General features: G+C 50.3%; 1 protein-coding gene across 7 annotated transcripts; it reads right to left on the reverse strand.

Moving 5' to 3' along the window:
* Nucleotides 1–4,477: 4,477 nt before the first annotated feature.
* Nucleotides 4,478–17,071, reverse strand: GLYCTK (glycerate kinase). Of its 7 annotated transcripts, none has more exons than XM_042823574.1 (8): nucleotides 16,567–17,071; nucleotides 15,931–16,057; nucleotides 10,904–11,020; nucleotides 9,811–10,002; nucleotides 8,433–8,807; nucleotides 8,047–8,198; nucleotides 6,125–6,300; nucleotides 4,478–5,561 (listed from the first exon to the last, which is right to left on the reverse strand). In XM_042823574.1, exons 5-8 carry the CDS (start codon nucleotides 8,717–8,719, stop codon nucleotides 4,659–4,661), a joined length of 1,518 nt encoding a protein of 505 aa, XP_042679508.1. In that variant the 5' UTR covers nucleotides 8,720–8,807; nucleotides 9,811–10,002; nucleotides 10,904–11,020; nucleotides 15,931–16,057; nucleotides 16,567–17,071; the 3' UTR covers nucleotides 4,478–4,658. The 7 variants fall into 7 exon arrangements, with proteins under 7 accessions (XP_042679508.1, XP_042679509.1, XP_042679507.1 ...); XM_042823575.1 differs by having other exon boundaries at nucleotides 15,931–16,096; XM_042823573.1 differs by lacking the exon at nucleotides 15,931–16,057.
* Between the last annotated feature and the right edge of the window lie 80 nt (nucleotides 17,072–17,151).

Consider the following 17,151-nt stretch of genomic DNA (forward strand, 5'->3'; position numbering starts at 1 on the left):
AACCAGGGCGCGGGGAGAGCTGGAGCACAGATTGCTGCTGGCCAACCTGCCCCAGTGGGAGGGCTGCAGGGGGTGGCATGGCACAGCAAGGCATGGCATGGCATAGCATGGCACACTAGGGCATAGCATGGGACAGCATGGCACAGCACGAACCAGGACAGCGTTGCTTCCTCAGGGCCGGGCAGAGGGAGGCTGGTTTTGTCCCGTAGGAAATTCAATCCACCAAGGATCCACATTTACTTGAGATAGTAGTTTTGGGGGTTTTTTTGTGTGTGTTCTTTTTTTTTTGCTGCAAAAATATTGATTTCCATGCAGGAAGGCTCAGCGCGGCTTAGAACGGTTCCTTGTGTGGTTTGAGGGGTTTCTTTCTGGTTTTAAGTCAACATTTCCCCTTAAAATGTCACTCTGAGAAGGCTCCTTTTTTTTTTGAACAAAGTCTGTGATGACATTTTAAGTGGAGAAGCCGCTTTCTGCTTCGTTTCCATATGTCATCTCGGAGCGGGGCGGCTTTATTTTTTCACTCCAGCATTCCCCAGGGGAGGAGCAGGCGGGTAACTTCAGTGCCACCCCCAGAGCCTTTTTGCTCCGCTTTGCAGTGATGGAAACTTCTCTATGCAGAGGTTGTGCCCCAGCTCAGCCTCCACAGGGGGACCTTGAGTGCCAGTGGGTGCAGACGGGACAGAGCCTGTGGGTCAACGTGGGCAAAGCCGTGGTTTTGAAGCTCAGCTCTTTCTGCTTTCCCTCCACTCCTGGTTTTATGTGGTTGAGCTCGCTCCACCAGCAGCTCGCGGATGAAGCCAGACACTGAAGTTATCAGGCTTTTATTTATTAGGGCAATTATAGCTAATGATTCACACGCTCGTGGAGAGTAATTACTCCCAAACACGGCACTGTCGGTGTTCCTACCCAGCCTGGGTGCAGTGATTCACGGGCACAGCTTTCCGTATGACCCCTTGACCTGCTGTCCCACATGTTGGAGAAGCAATCACAGACCCCAAAGAGCTGTTTCCCGAGATGGAGGAGGGTTCCTGGGGGTGGATTTGAGGATCAGAGCCTCCTGGTGCCGCCGCACGGTGGCTTGGATTGGCAGTGGTGTTCCCTAAGGGCCGACGGGGCCCTGGGTGGCACAGCACGTCTGCAGGTGATGCTGCAATGAGGAACAGAGGTATGGAAGCCTTCAGTGCGTATCTCTCGGGTGGGTTTCCAGCACCGCCGTGCCCAGGGGCTCGCTCTGGTCCTGCACTCCATGAGCATCCATCAAAGAGCAGCGACCCTGGGGAACCGATCCCCGGCTTCATTCCGCCCACGTCCACCTTCGTTGCGGAGGAGCCGTGTTTGTTCACGCCGGTGTCTGGCCTCCTGTCAAGAGTTCCTGCAGGCAGCCTGGAGCTGCTCCTAATGGGCTGCCAGGGGATTTGCACTGACAGCAGCGTGCCGGGCGCTGACAGCTCCCTGGATCTGCTCACTCCTCTTCTACCAGGCCAGACAGCGAGGGAATGCATGGGGATGCTCCAGTGCAGGGGGATGGCTGTGGGGTGAGCCCCTTCTCCTCCCCACCTTGTGTTTGCAGCAGGGGGGTGTTTGGGGCTGAAACAATGGGAGTGGTACAAGCAGACACAGTGTGGGGACGCTCCAGGATAAGACAGCGATGCCGGACTCAGGTTGGTGCAGGGGTTGGGCTCTGTTAACACAGAGCAAGCGGTCACACCCTGCTGAAATGCACCTCTTGTTTCACACAGGGCTTCTCTGCCTCCCCACGGACCCCCGAAGGAGCTACAGGGCTCCCTGAGTCCACCCTGGCTGAGCACAGAGCGCCTCACTGTCCTGTATGGCTTTTTATTCCTATGTGATCATACATCCCACTTCATATAGGGATTGAAGCCGTGCAAGGCGCTGGGGTCCGACAGCGGGGAGCAGCCCATGTGCTGCTGGAAGGCATCCACTGCTCCATCCTGCGGCAGCTTCCCTGTGTCACCGAGCATGCAGGAGGAGGAAGAGGAAGAAGAGGAAGAGGAGCCAGGGAACGGCTGCAGCATTGAGGGCTGCCCCAAACGCAGCACTCCTCAAAGTTCCTCAGGAGGCCGCCGCCGCTCTGTAAAGGTTTGCATTAAATCTGTCACGTTAAGGAAAATAGTGGAAATTACTCAGCTCAGGGAAGAGATTAAAGGCGGACCCCTTCCGATCACTTCATAAAAGAAGGGCCCCATTAACACCTAGTGAAATATTAGCCATTAATCAGGCTCGGCGCAAAATAAAACCATCCACATTTATCATTATTGGATCCTTAATGAAGTGATAATGGGAAAGCTGGGGAGCTGTGATATTAATGCCTCCTAAGAGGCAAGAGCAGAGCCAAGGGCAGCAGCCAAGGTTTTTAATTTACTGCCAAAAGCTTGCACCGTTCATAGCACTGATACTTCTCCCAGCCACGAGCAGCGCTTGGCTGTGAGCAGCACACTGTGCAGAGCCTGCCCACCACAGCATGACCAGCTTGAGCTCTCCCACAGCCCTCTGCATGGGGATGAGGACACCTCTCCCAGAGGTGCAGCACGTATTGAGGTGGCTAAGCAGGGAGCTCTGCCTGCACGCACGGTGCTGAGGGGGAGAACATCGTGCCTGGCCACTCACTTTGCCCACCTGACAGAACAGACACCAAAGAAGAGAAGAGAGAAGAAAGACAAGGCTATCTTGCTCATCTGAAAAAGAAAAGACAAGGCAAACACAACACCCATTTGTCTCTGCCAATTCCCCCGGATCTCCAGTTTCCAAAACCTCCTGTTTGAGAAAGATGACGAAAGTGAAGTTATTTTGGAACAAATCAGTTCCTCTGAAGAAAACTGTAAAGTTGTTGGGGAAAAAAAGGAAACTGCTCTGGACAATTTTATTTTTAATTTTTAGAGGGTGGTGAGGCGCTGGCTCTGCTGCCCAGAGCTATGTGTGCCCAGCACTGGGGTGTTCCTGGCCATGGAGGGGCCCTGGGCAGCCCCAAGCTGGGGGGCAGCCAGCCTATGGCAGGGATGGGGGCTGAGGTCCCTTCCATCCCAACCATGCTGTGGTTCAATGATTTCCCAGGAGAAGGCAGGGAATGGCTGGAGCTGGAGTCACTCTGGAATTCGCTTGATTAGAATTAAGACATGAAGCATTTGCAGCACTGTGGGGCAAGGTTCAGCCCGTCCATCTGGGCCCCAGCCCACATTTTGGCTTGCATGCCTGCAGGGCTGGCACACCAGGCACACCGTGAAAGGCAAATGCTCTGAAGCCCAATGGTGACCCTGGGAGAAAACACCCAACACAAAGCGCCTGCTCCTGTGCCATCGCCCCCAACAAGCTTCGTGATGCTTGGCAGCTCTCCTCAACAGATCTCCAAGCTGCTTGCCAGCACAAGCAAGCTCAGGCATGCTGCAGAAGACCTTCAGCCCTGAAGCACAAAGGAGACGTGGGATTGTAGTTACCCCCAAGAGCTGGGTTTTGAAATCCCCTTGCGATGAGCTCAGGCTGCGGGCACAGGCTCAGGGTGGTGCTGATACCAAGGGAAGGGGCTGGCCACCTTGGCAGTCCTGCCAATGCTCCTACTTGTCAGATATCAGCTTAAACAACAAAGCAGGAGGTGCACAGCTTCCTCAGAAATCCACCCTCCAATCCTCTGAGCGGAGCTCACTGCTGCCCAGTGACACACTACTCACCGTGCTGGCAGGATGGAGAATTTGTGCCACGAGATTAGATCAGCCACAAGGAGCAGGCTAGTCTGTCTGGGAAGAGTCTGAGTCAAGCGTGTCCTATTAAATTAGGGCTGGATTTTCAAAGGAGCTCAGCTCCCACTTAGGCTCTGTGACAAATAGGCAGATTTTTCAAAGGAGTTGAACGTGTTGGGTCATACCGGCTGCTGAGCTTTGAATAGGTAGCCAGAGCCCAGCTAAAATTCAGCCCTGCATCCTGGGAAACCCAGCTCATCTCTGCTCTCCCATGTATTGCACAGCAGTCAGCAGCAAAACCGGCAGCACCACGGTGTTCTCAGAGGGTAAGGGAGCAGCTCCTTGTCAAAGCAAAGCTCTGGCAGCTTTGCCCTTTGATCAGCTCAGCAGCATGGGTCAGGAGAGCTGAGCATGAAGGCTTCCTTGCCTTTTGTTCTGCAGAATTAGCAGAGTTAATCAGAGTGACAGCGACTTCTGCCTCGGCACAGAAGAAAGGTCAGTGCTCAGGCTGGACGTGCGACTGTTTTCCGGCCAGTTGGAAAACAACACCATGAAAGCTCCTAACATACAGCCTGCCGGCACAGAGGCTCTCCCAGGATCACAGGGGGTTCCCACACCACTCTGGGAGCTCTCTCCAGCAGCTGCGCCATGGCCTCGCTTTCTCCATGCCTTTCATCCACAGCTGAAGCTGTCACAGCAGTAGTGGCTCTCTGCAGAAGTGCTAAATGCAGCATCCACATCCACAGTGCGACTCCTTACCTTCTTCTAATCCCAATTACAAGAGCTTGACTGTTCCCAGTGCTTTTACTGTGGATTTGGTTTTTCCTAATTAGTGGACTCTTTCTGTCAGAGATATTAGCACCCTTGACAGCAAGCCCTAATTTAAGTAGTTTCATCTGCAATGTTTATGGCCTTATTTACCCCTGCTCCTAATTAAATGCATCCGAATATCTGCAGAGGGAGCTCTCATGATCTGTCCGTGGCTCTAATTAAAATAACCTGGATGTCCATGACGTTGGTGCCCGTCAAGCCAGTCACCAGGAGATGACGTCCACGCTGGAAGTGGCTGAAGAAGGCATAGGAGTCATTGTTGCTGAGAAAGGTCTCTGCATCGAGGCCTTCCTGCAGCGCCTCAGCCACCAGCTCTGGGCTGCAGAAAGCCCCAGCTGCATCTGTGGGCCCGTCTTGCCCGTCTGTTCCCCCACTCAGGAAGACGACATCACACCTGCCCAAGCTGCTGGCCTCAACACCCTGTGCCCTGTGCAGCCCCAGCCCCACTCGCAGAGCCAGCTCTTGGTTTCTCCCTCCCTTCCCAGTTCCTTGAAGCTGAACCGTAGTTTCTCCTCCAGCCAGGATGCAGACCGGTTTCCGGGGCTCCATTCCTTGCAGGGCCTGCAGAAACTCAGCCATGTTCAAACCTGGGATGTCTAACTCTGCCGCCAGCTGCAGGAGGTTCTCCTTCACCTCAGAGCCCCGAGGCCCTTCCCCAGGGCTGGCCAAGTGCAGGCAGAGCAGGCAGATCAGCTGGCAGTACAGCACAGCAACACGGCCAACATCCCCACAGACCGCCGCACTGAGAACCAGGGTCGCATAGCCCAGGCTGTCTGCGTGGCGCTTGGCCTCAGCCAAAGCCAACGTGTTTGACCCAATGATGACGTTGCAAACGTGGGAGTAGTCTTCTGCAGCAGCGGGCTTGGTGGGAGAGCTGGAGAGAACTGCTTCCACGGAGCTGGGCAGGCTGTGCAGCAGGTTGTATTTGGCCAGGATCCGAAGGCAGTCTTGGACGCTGTGGGAGCTGGCGGCAGTGGGCCCGCTCGCTATGATATCCAGGGGGTCACCAATCACGTCGGACAGGATGAGGCTCACCACCTGCCAAGAGCAATGCTGGTGGGTTACTGTGGGAAGCAGGGATGGCTGACTGCGCTGCTGTCCCGGCGTGTGCACTGCTTTGAGTTACACTTTGCTACCTTCATCGCAAAACAAGGGGAGATCTTGGGCCTTTTTTATTTTAAAGTACCCTGAGAGCCACCTTGCTCTTTTGCAACCCACTGAGTCTCTTTTGATGCTGGACTATCACAGTGGAACAAAAACAGATGCCACCACGCCTGGGCCGATAACCTAGCATGGGTTCAGCTGGCACACCAGTGAGAGAACAGCCTCTGGGTGAGCTAAGGTTCTGAAAGTGCAATGGGAGTGAGCAGAGCAATGAGACCAGTGTGATGGAAACTCCTGCTGGGTGAAGGCTGAGGTTTGCCGAGTGGTGCAATTGGATGGCCAGGTGTGAATTCCCCTCCTCCACCTCTCTCCCTGAGAGTTTGGGTCCTCAGTGAAGTCACAAACCCAAAACAATGCACAAACAGCACTTTGGTCAGTTGTTTAAACCACTGTTTAGGAGGCAGACTTCTGTGCAAGCAGAGGTTTCCTCTGGTTACCTGTGCAGGATATGCGAGGCGGGCCAGCCCTCCACCTTTCAGCAGAGACAGAATTTTCCGGACAGCATTCAGCTCCTGTATGGCAGCTCCTCGGGAAGCCAGCATCTTGGTGAGCTTCTCCTTCTCCTCCAGGAGAATGGGAGGGATGGGAGCAGGCAGCAGGGCTGATCCACCCCCTAGGATGCAGAAGAGATGGTAGACACTGAGCGCACATTACAGTGGGACAGGAATAAAGTTGGGCTGTCCAGTAGCTGAGCAGGAGCAGCCTTTCCCCTTCCCTCAGCACTCTGTGGAGGGAAGGCAGAGCTGGTCAGGGAAATGGCAAATGAAATTTCCTTCACCAACAGGCTTTAATCATGGCAGCCCAGCACTGCCTGCAGTCAGCTACACTTCACACAGACAGCATAAACCTCATTGGATCAGGGTACCACAGAGAAGAGCCAGAACTTCCTATCCCCACAATATCACGCTGCTAGTGTGTTCCCACACTCATTTTCAAGGGCTCCCTGGATGGATGAGCAGGACCACACACTTCAGGACTCACAGAGCACGAAGCATTATGTAGATGGAGATGCTGCAGGTTTTGCTGGTTCCATTGATTCAACACAGAGCATAGAAAAAAACAGCCGTGGCTGCTCTAAGATAGGAAACCACCCCCCTAACTGCACACACCTAGGTCTGGGAGTTAAAAAAAAGGGGACAGAATAACATGGAACAAAGCACACCCAGGGTGACAGTTCTATCAGTGGGAATCCTATCAGGGCAACTGACACAAGCGGGCATTGGAAACGTACAAAAGAAGGTAAGGAAAAGGATCAGAATGGTGAAGTGAAATGGGTGGAAAATACAGAATGGAAAGGAGAAAAATGTGAGTAGAGAGTGAACATGCACAAAAGTACAGCTGATAGCTACCGTCAAAAGGCAAAATCTGCTCAGAGGTTTGGGACAAATCAGCATCAATAAAACATGATGAGCAAGAAAAACAAATGCAAATGCCTAGGTTTCAGTCAATAGCCAGGATTCTAGCTGAGAGGCAGCAGCAGTTGGGGACTGGCTGCTGTGTGGGAGTGCACGTGCACCAGGAGCCACAGGTAGGTCCTGGTGGGCTGAGGAGTCCCTTGGAGATGCCAGTAGCCAAAGGACAGGAGGACACCCGGGGGAATCCCTAGTGAGAACAGCTAGATGTCAGCTAGTTGGGTGACTGCCTAACAGCTCTGTGCTCTCTGCACCACATCACGCTTCAGCAACCACAATGGATACAATGACAATTACCAAGCAGAGACCAAGTGGTTTCAGCAGAGCTGCTCCAAGCCCCTGCTTGCTTTTGTCCTGAATCACCCAGCCAAGCTTGAGCTGTGGCAATGTTACTGCATCCCTCTGATGCACGATATCCACTTTCAAATACAGCCCCGGGCCTGAGGACGTCCTGACCCAACGCTCAGGGCCTGGGGGTGTTCGCCTGGATGCGGTCAGGGCTGACCCTCAAGGTGTGCAGCTGTGTCAGAGGCTTGGGCCTCATTTCCACTGGCCACAGTAAAAGTGAGGGGAAAAAGCAAAGCTCTAAGGAGGGTCAGTCCCAAATCAACGATTTCAGAGCTTGTGAATCAACCAAGCCTCTCTTAAGTCTGCATCTTCAGATTTAAGGAGGGGATAGGAAAAAAGTGCCACCCTTGCCAAAAGGTAAGAGCAGCTGACAGCCTTTGTACCACCATCCCAGCCTGCATCCCCAGGATTTGGGGCAACCCTGTGCCTTCCCCTGCTGCACTCCTGAAAAAAATCCTATGAGAGAAGGGAGAGGAGAAATCACTGAAAGGGCCAGAACAGCACAGCAGTCCCCTGCTGCACAGCTGCATTTGGCCAAGTAGCTGGAGGGGCTGTAGCAGCAGGGGCACTCAGCACAGCCTATTCCCTGGCATCCCCACCTGAGATGAGCACAAGGAGCAGGTCATCCGCTGTCAGGCCCTCAGCCAGCTCCCGAATGGCACTTGCTCCCCTAAGAGCCTCCGGGTCAGGGAGGTTGTTCTTGGCACCTTCAATGACCTGGATTCTACTGTGTGGCTTCAGCAGCATCTCCCTGTACGGGAAAGGAAGGCAATCACATCACTGACACGAGTACCTTTGCAGGCAGCCAGCCTGTCACCCAGCAGAGAATCACTCCTGGTGCACCAGAGGGGAACGGAAAGTGGACACGGTGGGCACCAGAGCAATGGCAGCTGGAAAAGACCGAGGGTGTTCACAGAAACAACCCACACAGGACAAATCTGGCAGTTTACTCCCACCCAAACTGTGCACGTGTGGGCTCCCTTACTGCATTCCCGCTCGCTGCAGGCTCTCCTGGATGCCCAGTGGCACGTTGATGATCCCCCGCACGAGGTGGTCTCCCAGGATCTCTTCTGCCGCTGCCGCCATCCCCAACACAGCTTTGCCAAACCCCACCAAGTACAGGTCCCTCTTCAACGGGAAGGCACGGCTGCTCACCAGCAGCTGAGGGCACCCCTCTCCCTGGAGTTTCAGTGCCCTCTTCAGCATTGGGGCTGGCCGGACGGTGCCCACTGCGCTGCGGAAGAGGGACAGCGCGTGCTCACGGAGGGACATGCTGCCTAGGGTGGCCAGGCTGAGCTGCTCTGCTCTGCTTGGGGTGGGCTTGCACGTGCCAACGCTGATGAGTCCTCAAGCAACCAACCTGCAAGTGAAAGAGACCGTTTTCATTAGCAAAAGAGACAGGGCTGTCACATGGAGAGCAATGAGACCAGATTATGCACCACGGAATTTTAGCTCCTGTTTTCTCTTCACTAAGGTGCCGTATCAGCTGTGTTTTCCCACCACACCCCAGGCAGTAGGGAGGGAAGCACAGCATCACATTCGAACTACCTGTCAACTTTTGGTTCCCCTGCAATCCTATCACCTCCTGCGGGGAAGCTGAGCCCTGCCAGCCAGCTTTTCCATCACTATGTTTGCCACTGGCAAGCCATCATTTCAATTTGCTCAGCTTTTGACACCCTTCCAAACCATGCAAGCTGCTCTCTGTCCTGGAGAGAACAGGGCGGCCGGGCGGAACAGCTTTTCGCTCCATGAACTCTCTTCCATGCGCCAGCCAAATGCTGAGCTCATTCTCTGGCCGTGCGGTGCCCCGTGCTCCCCTGCAGCATCAGGCTCAGACTTTGGAAAAGCAACAGCTTTGTTAGCTGCCTGCTCCCTCGCTGGCTGTGGAAAGACCAGGAATGAGTTTGCCCCATCAAAAAGCAAATTAACACCTGGCTTCATTCTCTTTTACATTTTAGTTCTTTCATTATCCATTAAAATAATATTTAGAGCCCAAATAGGACTTCAGATCCAGACAAAGTTCCCAGCTGGGTCTGTGAAAGCACATCTGAGCCACTGACTACTATTAGAATTAAACGCAACAGATATGAGCAAGGACTGCAGAACCTCAGCTTCTCAAGGGCAAACATTCATCCAGACAGTGCAGAGGCAGCCCCTGCCAGCACACATTGTTGATGCCCTCCCAGCACTCCTTCCCTCCATTAGCTGGCACTGAGTTCATTGCTGGTTTCTCAGAACCAAGGACCCCTGTGATCTGCAATCTCTCCAGCTCACGGCAATTATGGTGTAGGCAATTAAAGTAGGGTGCCAGGAGGCTGAGGCAGCCCTGGCAATATTCTTAATTGTAGAAACATTCAAATTACCTGCCAGTTAATTCTCTCTCTACTGAACGGATGTGTTTCAGTGCAAGGCCAGCTTCTGCCTCTTCTTCTGAGGGAACACACAAGTTCAGAGGTCTCTCTTTGTCCTAACACTCCCACAGCACTGCAATGTGTTAATCATTAAGCCAACTAGCTTTCCAACAGCTCCACTGGGTCTACATCTGCCTTATTTTCCTGCAAAGACAGGGGACAGACTGAAAGGCTCCGTGAAAATCTCCATACAAGCACATTCTCAGGCAATAGGACTTGGGCACACGCTGGAAATCACTGGAAAAAAAGGAGTTGCAGACAAAACCAAGTGGTGGATCACAGGTTTGCTGGATAAAAAAAGATTCAGTGCCTATGAGAAACAAATTTTAAAGGCAAAACGCAGGGCAGACAAGTTGCCTATTTAAACTCCCTTTAGATACTGCTTCCTTTAGGACTGTCTTTTCAACCCTGAGAAGAGGTGAGTAAGAGAGTTCCTGACCACTTCATTCACAAGTTCCAAAATCTCGTGGCAGCTGGGGCTGTAAGCAGTTTAAAAACCACAGAGCCTCAGCCTTCCTACAGCGAGGACCTGAGTAACTGTGCCAATAGCAGAGAAGTGAGACATGCACCTCTTAGGAACCGAGACTGAATATACAAATGTACATAACAAGCAATTGCTCAGCACTCACCAACCAATGCCCAGCCAGCCCCCCTCAGTGAGAAGAAGAGCCAGATGAACTCTCAGCCCTTCAAAACTCTCCTTCCATACAATGTCATGTAGTACGGAATATCTCTTTGGCCAGTTTAAGTCAGCTGCCCTATTTCTGTCTCCTCCCAACTCTTCAGTGAGAAAATGGAACGGCCTCAGCCCTGCACAATACTGTTTAGCAGTAATTACAAACGCTGGTATGCTACCAAGGCTGTTCTTCACTTAGAACCAAAACGCAACATCGTATCAGACACTCTGAAGTGAACAACCCTGTCCCAGCTGAAACTAAGATGGCAAGTTTAAGAAAATGAAGCCCCAAAGCTTTTAATAGGCGCTGCCTTGATGTTTCTGTGCATGGCTGACCCTGAAGTCCAGGGGAACTGAGCAAAATCAGACCTGCAGCCGCAGAGCCTGTCACACGCGGCCTCCCAGCGGCTCCGCTCGGCTCCAGCTGCAGACATGACACAGCAGGCACAAGTCATCTGAAAGCAATCCTCTCCTCTCCTGGTGAAGCTGCAAAAATAAATGCCAGCTTAATTCATCTAGCACTTGTGTACATACTGCTAATGCTTGCTCTGTTCTTGAAAGCATTTCACTACAATAGCAGGCATGTAATCTGTTTTCTGCACTCTGAACTCGGACTGTAATTTAACCACCAAGACCTGATCCAAAGTCTGGTGAAGTCAGCACGTGTGCATCTTTTCTCTGCTTCAGAAGGCCTTAAGGCATGCTATCTGCACAGAAACCCTTACACTAACCTCAGTGCAGGTATACATGCAGGGCAAGCCCAATGCAAATCTCCCTGCATCCAGAGGCTACTCAGCTGTACAACACAACAGAGAGCTGCATCTGGCACAGACCCATCAGCTTTGGAGGTCTCCATGCTGTAACTCCGCTCTCTGACAGCTCTGATTAGACACACAGGCTCACTGGAGGCTCCCCTTGGAATGGGCGTGCTGCTAATGATGTCACAAATCCATGTTAATGTAATTTATTTATACATCTCAAGCACTGGATACTAAATGTCAACAAGGAACAGCTATAAATCAGTGCTAAGAAATTCGCTGTAGATATTAAAAAGCACACTCAAAAAAAAAAAAACAACCCCATACTCATTTCACGAGGGCTTTAAAAACAAGATCAAGAAAATTGAACACCCCACAGTGAGGGAGGGGCAGCATAGGAAGGAAAACAACCAAATAGTAGCTCTCAGACTACCTCTGTAGATGAAGGGTATAGAAACGATGCGACTTGCAGCAAGCTGCTGTATCTTGCATGCAGGGAAATAGCATCCTCACACTTCTGCATTCTCCTTTTCTCCCTGCTGTCTGGGAGGAATCCAGGCTGGGAGAAGGGACTTGAAGTGACTCCCATTGCTTCATACACTGATCTTTGTTTCTCAGGGAAGTCACAGAAGGGCGAACAAGGCCTCCTCTCTGAGGATCCAAGGTCACACGCTGTAAGCATGAGGTGGAGGTTTTTCACCTTCCCTTTGTCCCTGCCTGGGACAACTGGCAGTTGGGGAATATTCTTTTAGAAAGTTTCCAAGGGTTCACACTCATCTTAGGAGGAAAAAGATGCTGAGAAGCGCCTGCTACAAAGAGAGCTGTAAGGGGCTTAGATTAATCCCCTTTAAATGAAAACTTCCTCAGCTTCCATTGGTGAATAACGTTCACCATTTGCATACTTGTTTGCATGCATAACCATTGTAATTTCTTTCTTCACAGGGCTCCTCCTAAGCTCACTAGAAACCTCCACTAACTACAAAAAGCAGCAAAACCCCAGCGCTTCATTTTTACCTTCTCTGGGAAAAAGGGAGGGAGAGAAGCTGGACTGTGATAAAACACAGGCAAAACAGTCGTTTGCATTACCTTTCATTAACTTTTTAATTAAAGCAATTCTGCAGGCAAGAAGCCAATGTCAGAAGGAGACAGAAACAATCCAGCACAGGGGCAGACAGGTGGCAAGCTGCCAGGTAAATTGGATGGTGGCAAGAGACCAAAAGCATAGACACAGGGGGGAATAGTCTGAGCCAGAAGCTCAGAGTCACGCTGGGGAGGGAAAGAGTGCACAAACGAGCTGCCTGTGCAGAGAGAAAACTGAGCCAATGCCTTGCTCCATGGCAGGTATTTGAAAGGTGGAAAAATATTCCCTTTTAGGGCCTAGCCTCCCACCAGTGAGCAAACCAGACTTGTTCTGGGTGCTGCAGTTAGAGGTTAGTTTGAGGGTTTGCATCACAGGCTCGTGGTTTTCTTAAAGTTGGGGCAACTGGGCTTGCTGCAGGTTGATTCAACCACACAGCCCCAGTGTTTCAGATGCTGCAAGGCCCGAGGATGCTCTGGGATGTCAAATTTAATTGAGATCTTTGGGGTTCTAAGGCAGTTTATTTCTAATGTCATCAGGACCTCTATGGTTTGCTCTCAGCGTGGCAGTGCTTGGTGGCTGGCCCACGGCATACAGAGCTACAGGACTCCAGAATCCCCGAGGGATCAAACCCCAATCCTCTGGAGAATAACTTTGATTTCAAGCCATAAAAGACAGATTACATCTTTGTTACAGCAGTAAACTACCAGATACAGCAAGTTGTAAGCATCTCTTGCTATTCCTTTCGCTTGCTACACAGCGTTCCTCTGGTCTCCTGGTAGGTAAATTACCATTAGACTCACCTAGGCTTACGGCTTCCATTTTTCACGTGGGAGCTTACCTATGAAGTACAGCACAGCGGAGATTTTACTGCGTTCAACTCCCCTGTTCCCACTTACTGACACATCTCTTCTATCATTTGATAGATCAAATTTAATCTGCCTGCTGAGCCCTGCTCAGACTCAGACTTGACGTTCCAGATGGTCCCAAAAGCATCACCAGAAAATGTTCAAGGAGATGCGCTGAGCCCAGGAAGAAAACAAAGCGGTGAAGTTTTGTTCCAAGTGACTTCTTGGGGAGGATTAGATGGGGGATTTTTCAAGACTAATCTCTTTAAATGAAAATTTCAGAATTTGATTAATTTTTTAATCTGCGCATGGATTTGCATACAATTACCGCGCCGCCTCAGTCATATTTCGTAGAAGAGAAAATATCTGCAGCTAGGATGGACCAGCTGGTCACTGCCCTGCTACAAGGAGCCCAGCACACAAATGGATGTGCAGAAAACAAGGTGAGGGCTCCTTCTGCCCCTGCTCACCACAGTGCTCCTGCTGCACCTGCTGGGAGAGAGGATGGTGGTGCACAGAAGTAGTGTGAGGAGACAGAGAGCTGCACACAAGGTTTGCTGGGCAGGGAGGAGCAGAGTAGGAATGAGTCTGAGCACCTCTGTTTCAAGAACATGCTGAGCCCTGGGAAACCCAGGAGTCCTAATTTCTAATAGAAGGCTTTCCAAATGGTTCTTAGAAAAGAAATATGTTGCTCTCATGACTGATTTACTCACTAGGAAAATGTCAACAGGGTCTCTCTGCCTTTGATGAGGAATGTAGCCTGAGGCCGAACACAGAGAAGATAAGTGTTCTGTTCAGCATTTTATATATATAGATCAGTATCATTAGTAAAAAAAATTAACTGTATTTGACATATGCATCTTACTAGTTTTTCTAGGTCACACTCCCTTCACTCCTTATATACCTTTTGGAAATGATTTTCCCTTGCATTGGGGATTGTAGGGCAGAAAAATTTTTCACTAAGAATCCTTCTGTAGCTAAATGCAGAACAGTACTACCCTGAAGCCAAGTCCATGCCAAGTCTACTTCCTTTCATGCTGTAATTTCTCAAACTCCCTATTCTGAGTCAACTCACAATCAAAGTGGAAAGTCATTTAGAATATGGGGAAGGATCATAGTATTCTAGAGAAGATGAAAAGCCGCCAGCCTTGAGGACTCAAATAACAGAAAGGACTTGAAATTCAGTACTGCAAAATACAAAGGCATGCTCTTTGGAATTGAGAGCAAAAAACAATTTGAGCTCCTTAGTTGAAAATAACACGAAGAGAAAAAGCAAGGAATATTAATCAGCCACAGGATGACAATTACACCTGCCCTCTAGGCTGAGATGATAGGCTATGGGGAAAGCAGCAGACGTGATCTACCTTGACTTCAGTGACACTGCTCTCATTAGCAAGCTGAAGAAGTTCTGGCTGGCTAAATGTACTGTTGTGCTGGCTGCAAAACGGCTCAACCACTGGGCTCAGAGTGTAGACATCAGTGGCTCTGGGTCCAGATGACAGCTGGGAATGAACAAGGAAGTCCTGGTTTCAGTCGGGTTTTATTTCACCCCACAGCTTCCCTACTGATCTGAGGACACTGATTATTTAGTAATTTTAATTAACTCTATATTTCACTAACACTAACCTGGGGGAAGTGCCAAAGCACTGAATGGTAGAGCCACCTTCCAGAGGCACTGCAATAAACTCAGCAAGAAGTGTGAGGTTTTGCTGCTGGGACAAGATTCACGTGCACCATGGCAGGCTGAGAACCCACTGGTACAACCAACTTAGAAGCAACTTGATCACAGCTCCATCTAATTGAAGGGAGGTTATGAAGACAACAGATAGGAGATCTTGGTATAAAATTTGCAACCTGAGACGCTCACATCAGACATGAGCAAAAAGTTCTCTATAGGGAGGATAGCACAGCAGTGGATCAGGCCAGCCAGAGAAGCTATGGGCTCCATGCTAGGAGAACACCAGAGGTCCCTTCCTACTTATGCTTCTGAGGTCACGTTGTAAAAGCAGGGATTCCAGAGCATCACATTTAGCTTCAAGAGCCCACAAAGAGATGCTAAACTGTAGGATTTAGGTGCCCTACACAAGCCTTCAGACACAGCTGTCACTCACACAGAATCATCCCTCCAGAGTCCAGGGAAAATTTATTCACCTGAGTAGTGCTCTTTCCAGAAACATTTCTTGGAAATTCACATCCACCCATCCAAGCTAATGCAAGCATGGGTCTGTTTGTATTGTGCAAGTCACAGTGGTGCCTAATATAGAAACACATAGGTAGAATGACTGCATTTGATCAATATTACTCAAGCAGCAATTAAACCTTTTTCCTATTAACTAGTTTTGCAGGGACATCATCTACAATTCCTACCTAATGTGACACTTTCCAGGGAAATCCAATTATCCTGCCAGATAAATTTCAGCCTGGTATAAACTGACAAACTAAGTTCCAACGATTAAGAAGAAAGGCAAAAGAAAGAATAAAAAGGGGAGTGACAAAATATCAAATCAACAACCCACGGTGTTATACAACTCTAAAACCTGGCTAAGTATTGTAGGTGTTTTGAAGTAAATTGTCTTATGGTGGTATTGGTGAGTCATCTTCCAGGCCCAGATCCAGGCTTTGATGCAATTTACAATGTGCAAGAGGCACGCTGTTCTGACCTCCTCTAAAGTCTTTTATTATGTGAAAATCGACGGCAGGTTCTGAACTGACCTGCAGTGGAGCAGCTGAACCTGAGGCCCTTCGAAGCAATGAAAGTGCCTTCTGTGGAGGCCCCTGGGGTGCAGGCGTTAAAATCCTGAATCCATTTCAGAACAAAACTTGGTGAATCATTCTGACACTGCAATAGGAAGAGGTGAATCAGGCTAGGTGCCAAAACCTGCAAGGGTGAGCAGTAGTAAACAAGCAATAAAAGACATCTCAAAAAAGACTTTTGTTTACCTGACTAAGTGCTATCTGCAGATAAAATAATTACGTGTTTGAATGACGTGCAAACATCCCTGCCAAGTTCCTAGCCTTACCGCTGTTTGACCACAAGAGGGCAATATTAATCTGAAGCAAACTTCTGGAGCCGATGCAGGGAAAATGCAATTAACATTCACAAAGGCAACTTCGGCTTTTGCTATTTATTGTTTTCTTTGTTGCTTTTAAGTTTTCTGGAGACCAAAACAACAAAATATTTCCATTACTCTTCTAAAATTAACACACGAGGGTGCTGGAAATCATCACAGTAGTGGGAGATTGTCACTTCAAGGTTTGAGACGCACAGACACACGAACACAGAACTTGGTAGCAATATTTGTGACAGGTAAAAAGACAGTCCAGAGGTGTCTGTACCACAGCACCTACCTGAAGAGCCAGGATGTCTTTGTTGAAGGTCCTTTACGTGCTGTCAGTGCTGTAAGACCACAGTGCCATAGCCTTTATATCGGTGTGGTACCGTTTGAAGGCTGCACACAGAATTAAAAGCACTGAGATAGAAGAAAAAAACGTAACAATATGACATAAAACGGCATTTAAAAGCCGGAATTCTGTCAGCGTGTCTTTCAAAAGAGGTGGGTCTGTAGCAGGGACAAGAACAAGGGCAGCATCGATAAACTCTGTGCCAACCCCTCCAGCACCCACCCCACAGGGACACACTCCAGCCCCACCAGGAGGCCGCAACCGCAACCCGTTTCCTCACTGACTTAGCCCTGCTTTTCCCACCAGCCCCGCGCTATGAGCTTCGTTTCACGTTTTTTTGGAGGGCTGGGGGCGCAGCAATAACAGCCCCAAAGAAGAAATACAAGCTCAGCACGAGCCACTACGCACAGCAGCGCAGCCCCCTCAAACCCGTCCACAGCCGCCTTCAAAATGGCGGCCAGACCGGACCGCCCCGCGCCCTCCCTATTCCCATGAGGCTTTGTGCGCGCGGCGTCCCAGCATACCCCGCGC

This window comes from Centrocercus urophasianus, unplaced genomic scaffold, assembly GCF_019232065.1.
Source record: "Centrocercus urophasianus isolate 14NV4802_14NV808 unplaced genomic scaffold, USGS_Curo_1.0 seq_22, whole genome shotgun sequence".
NCBI lineage: Eukaryota > Metazoa > Chordata > Aves > Galliformes > Phasianidae > Centrocercus > Centrocercus urophasianus.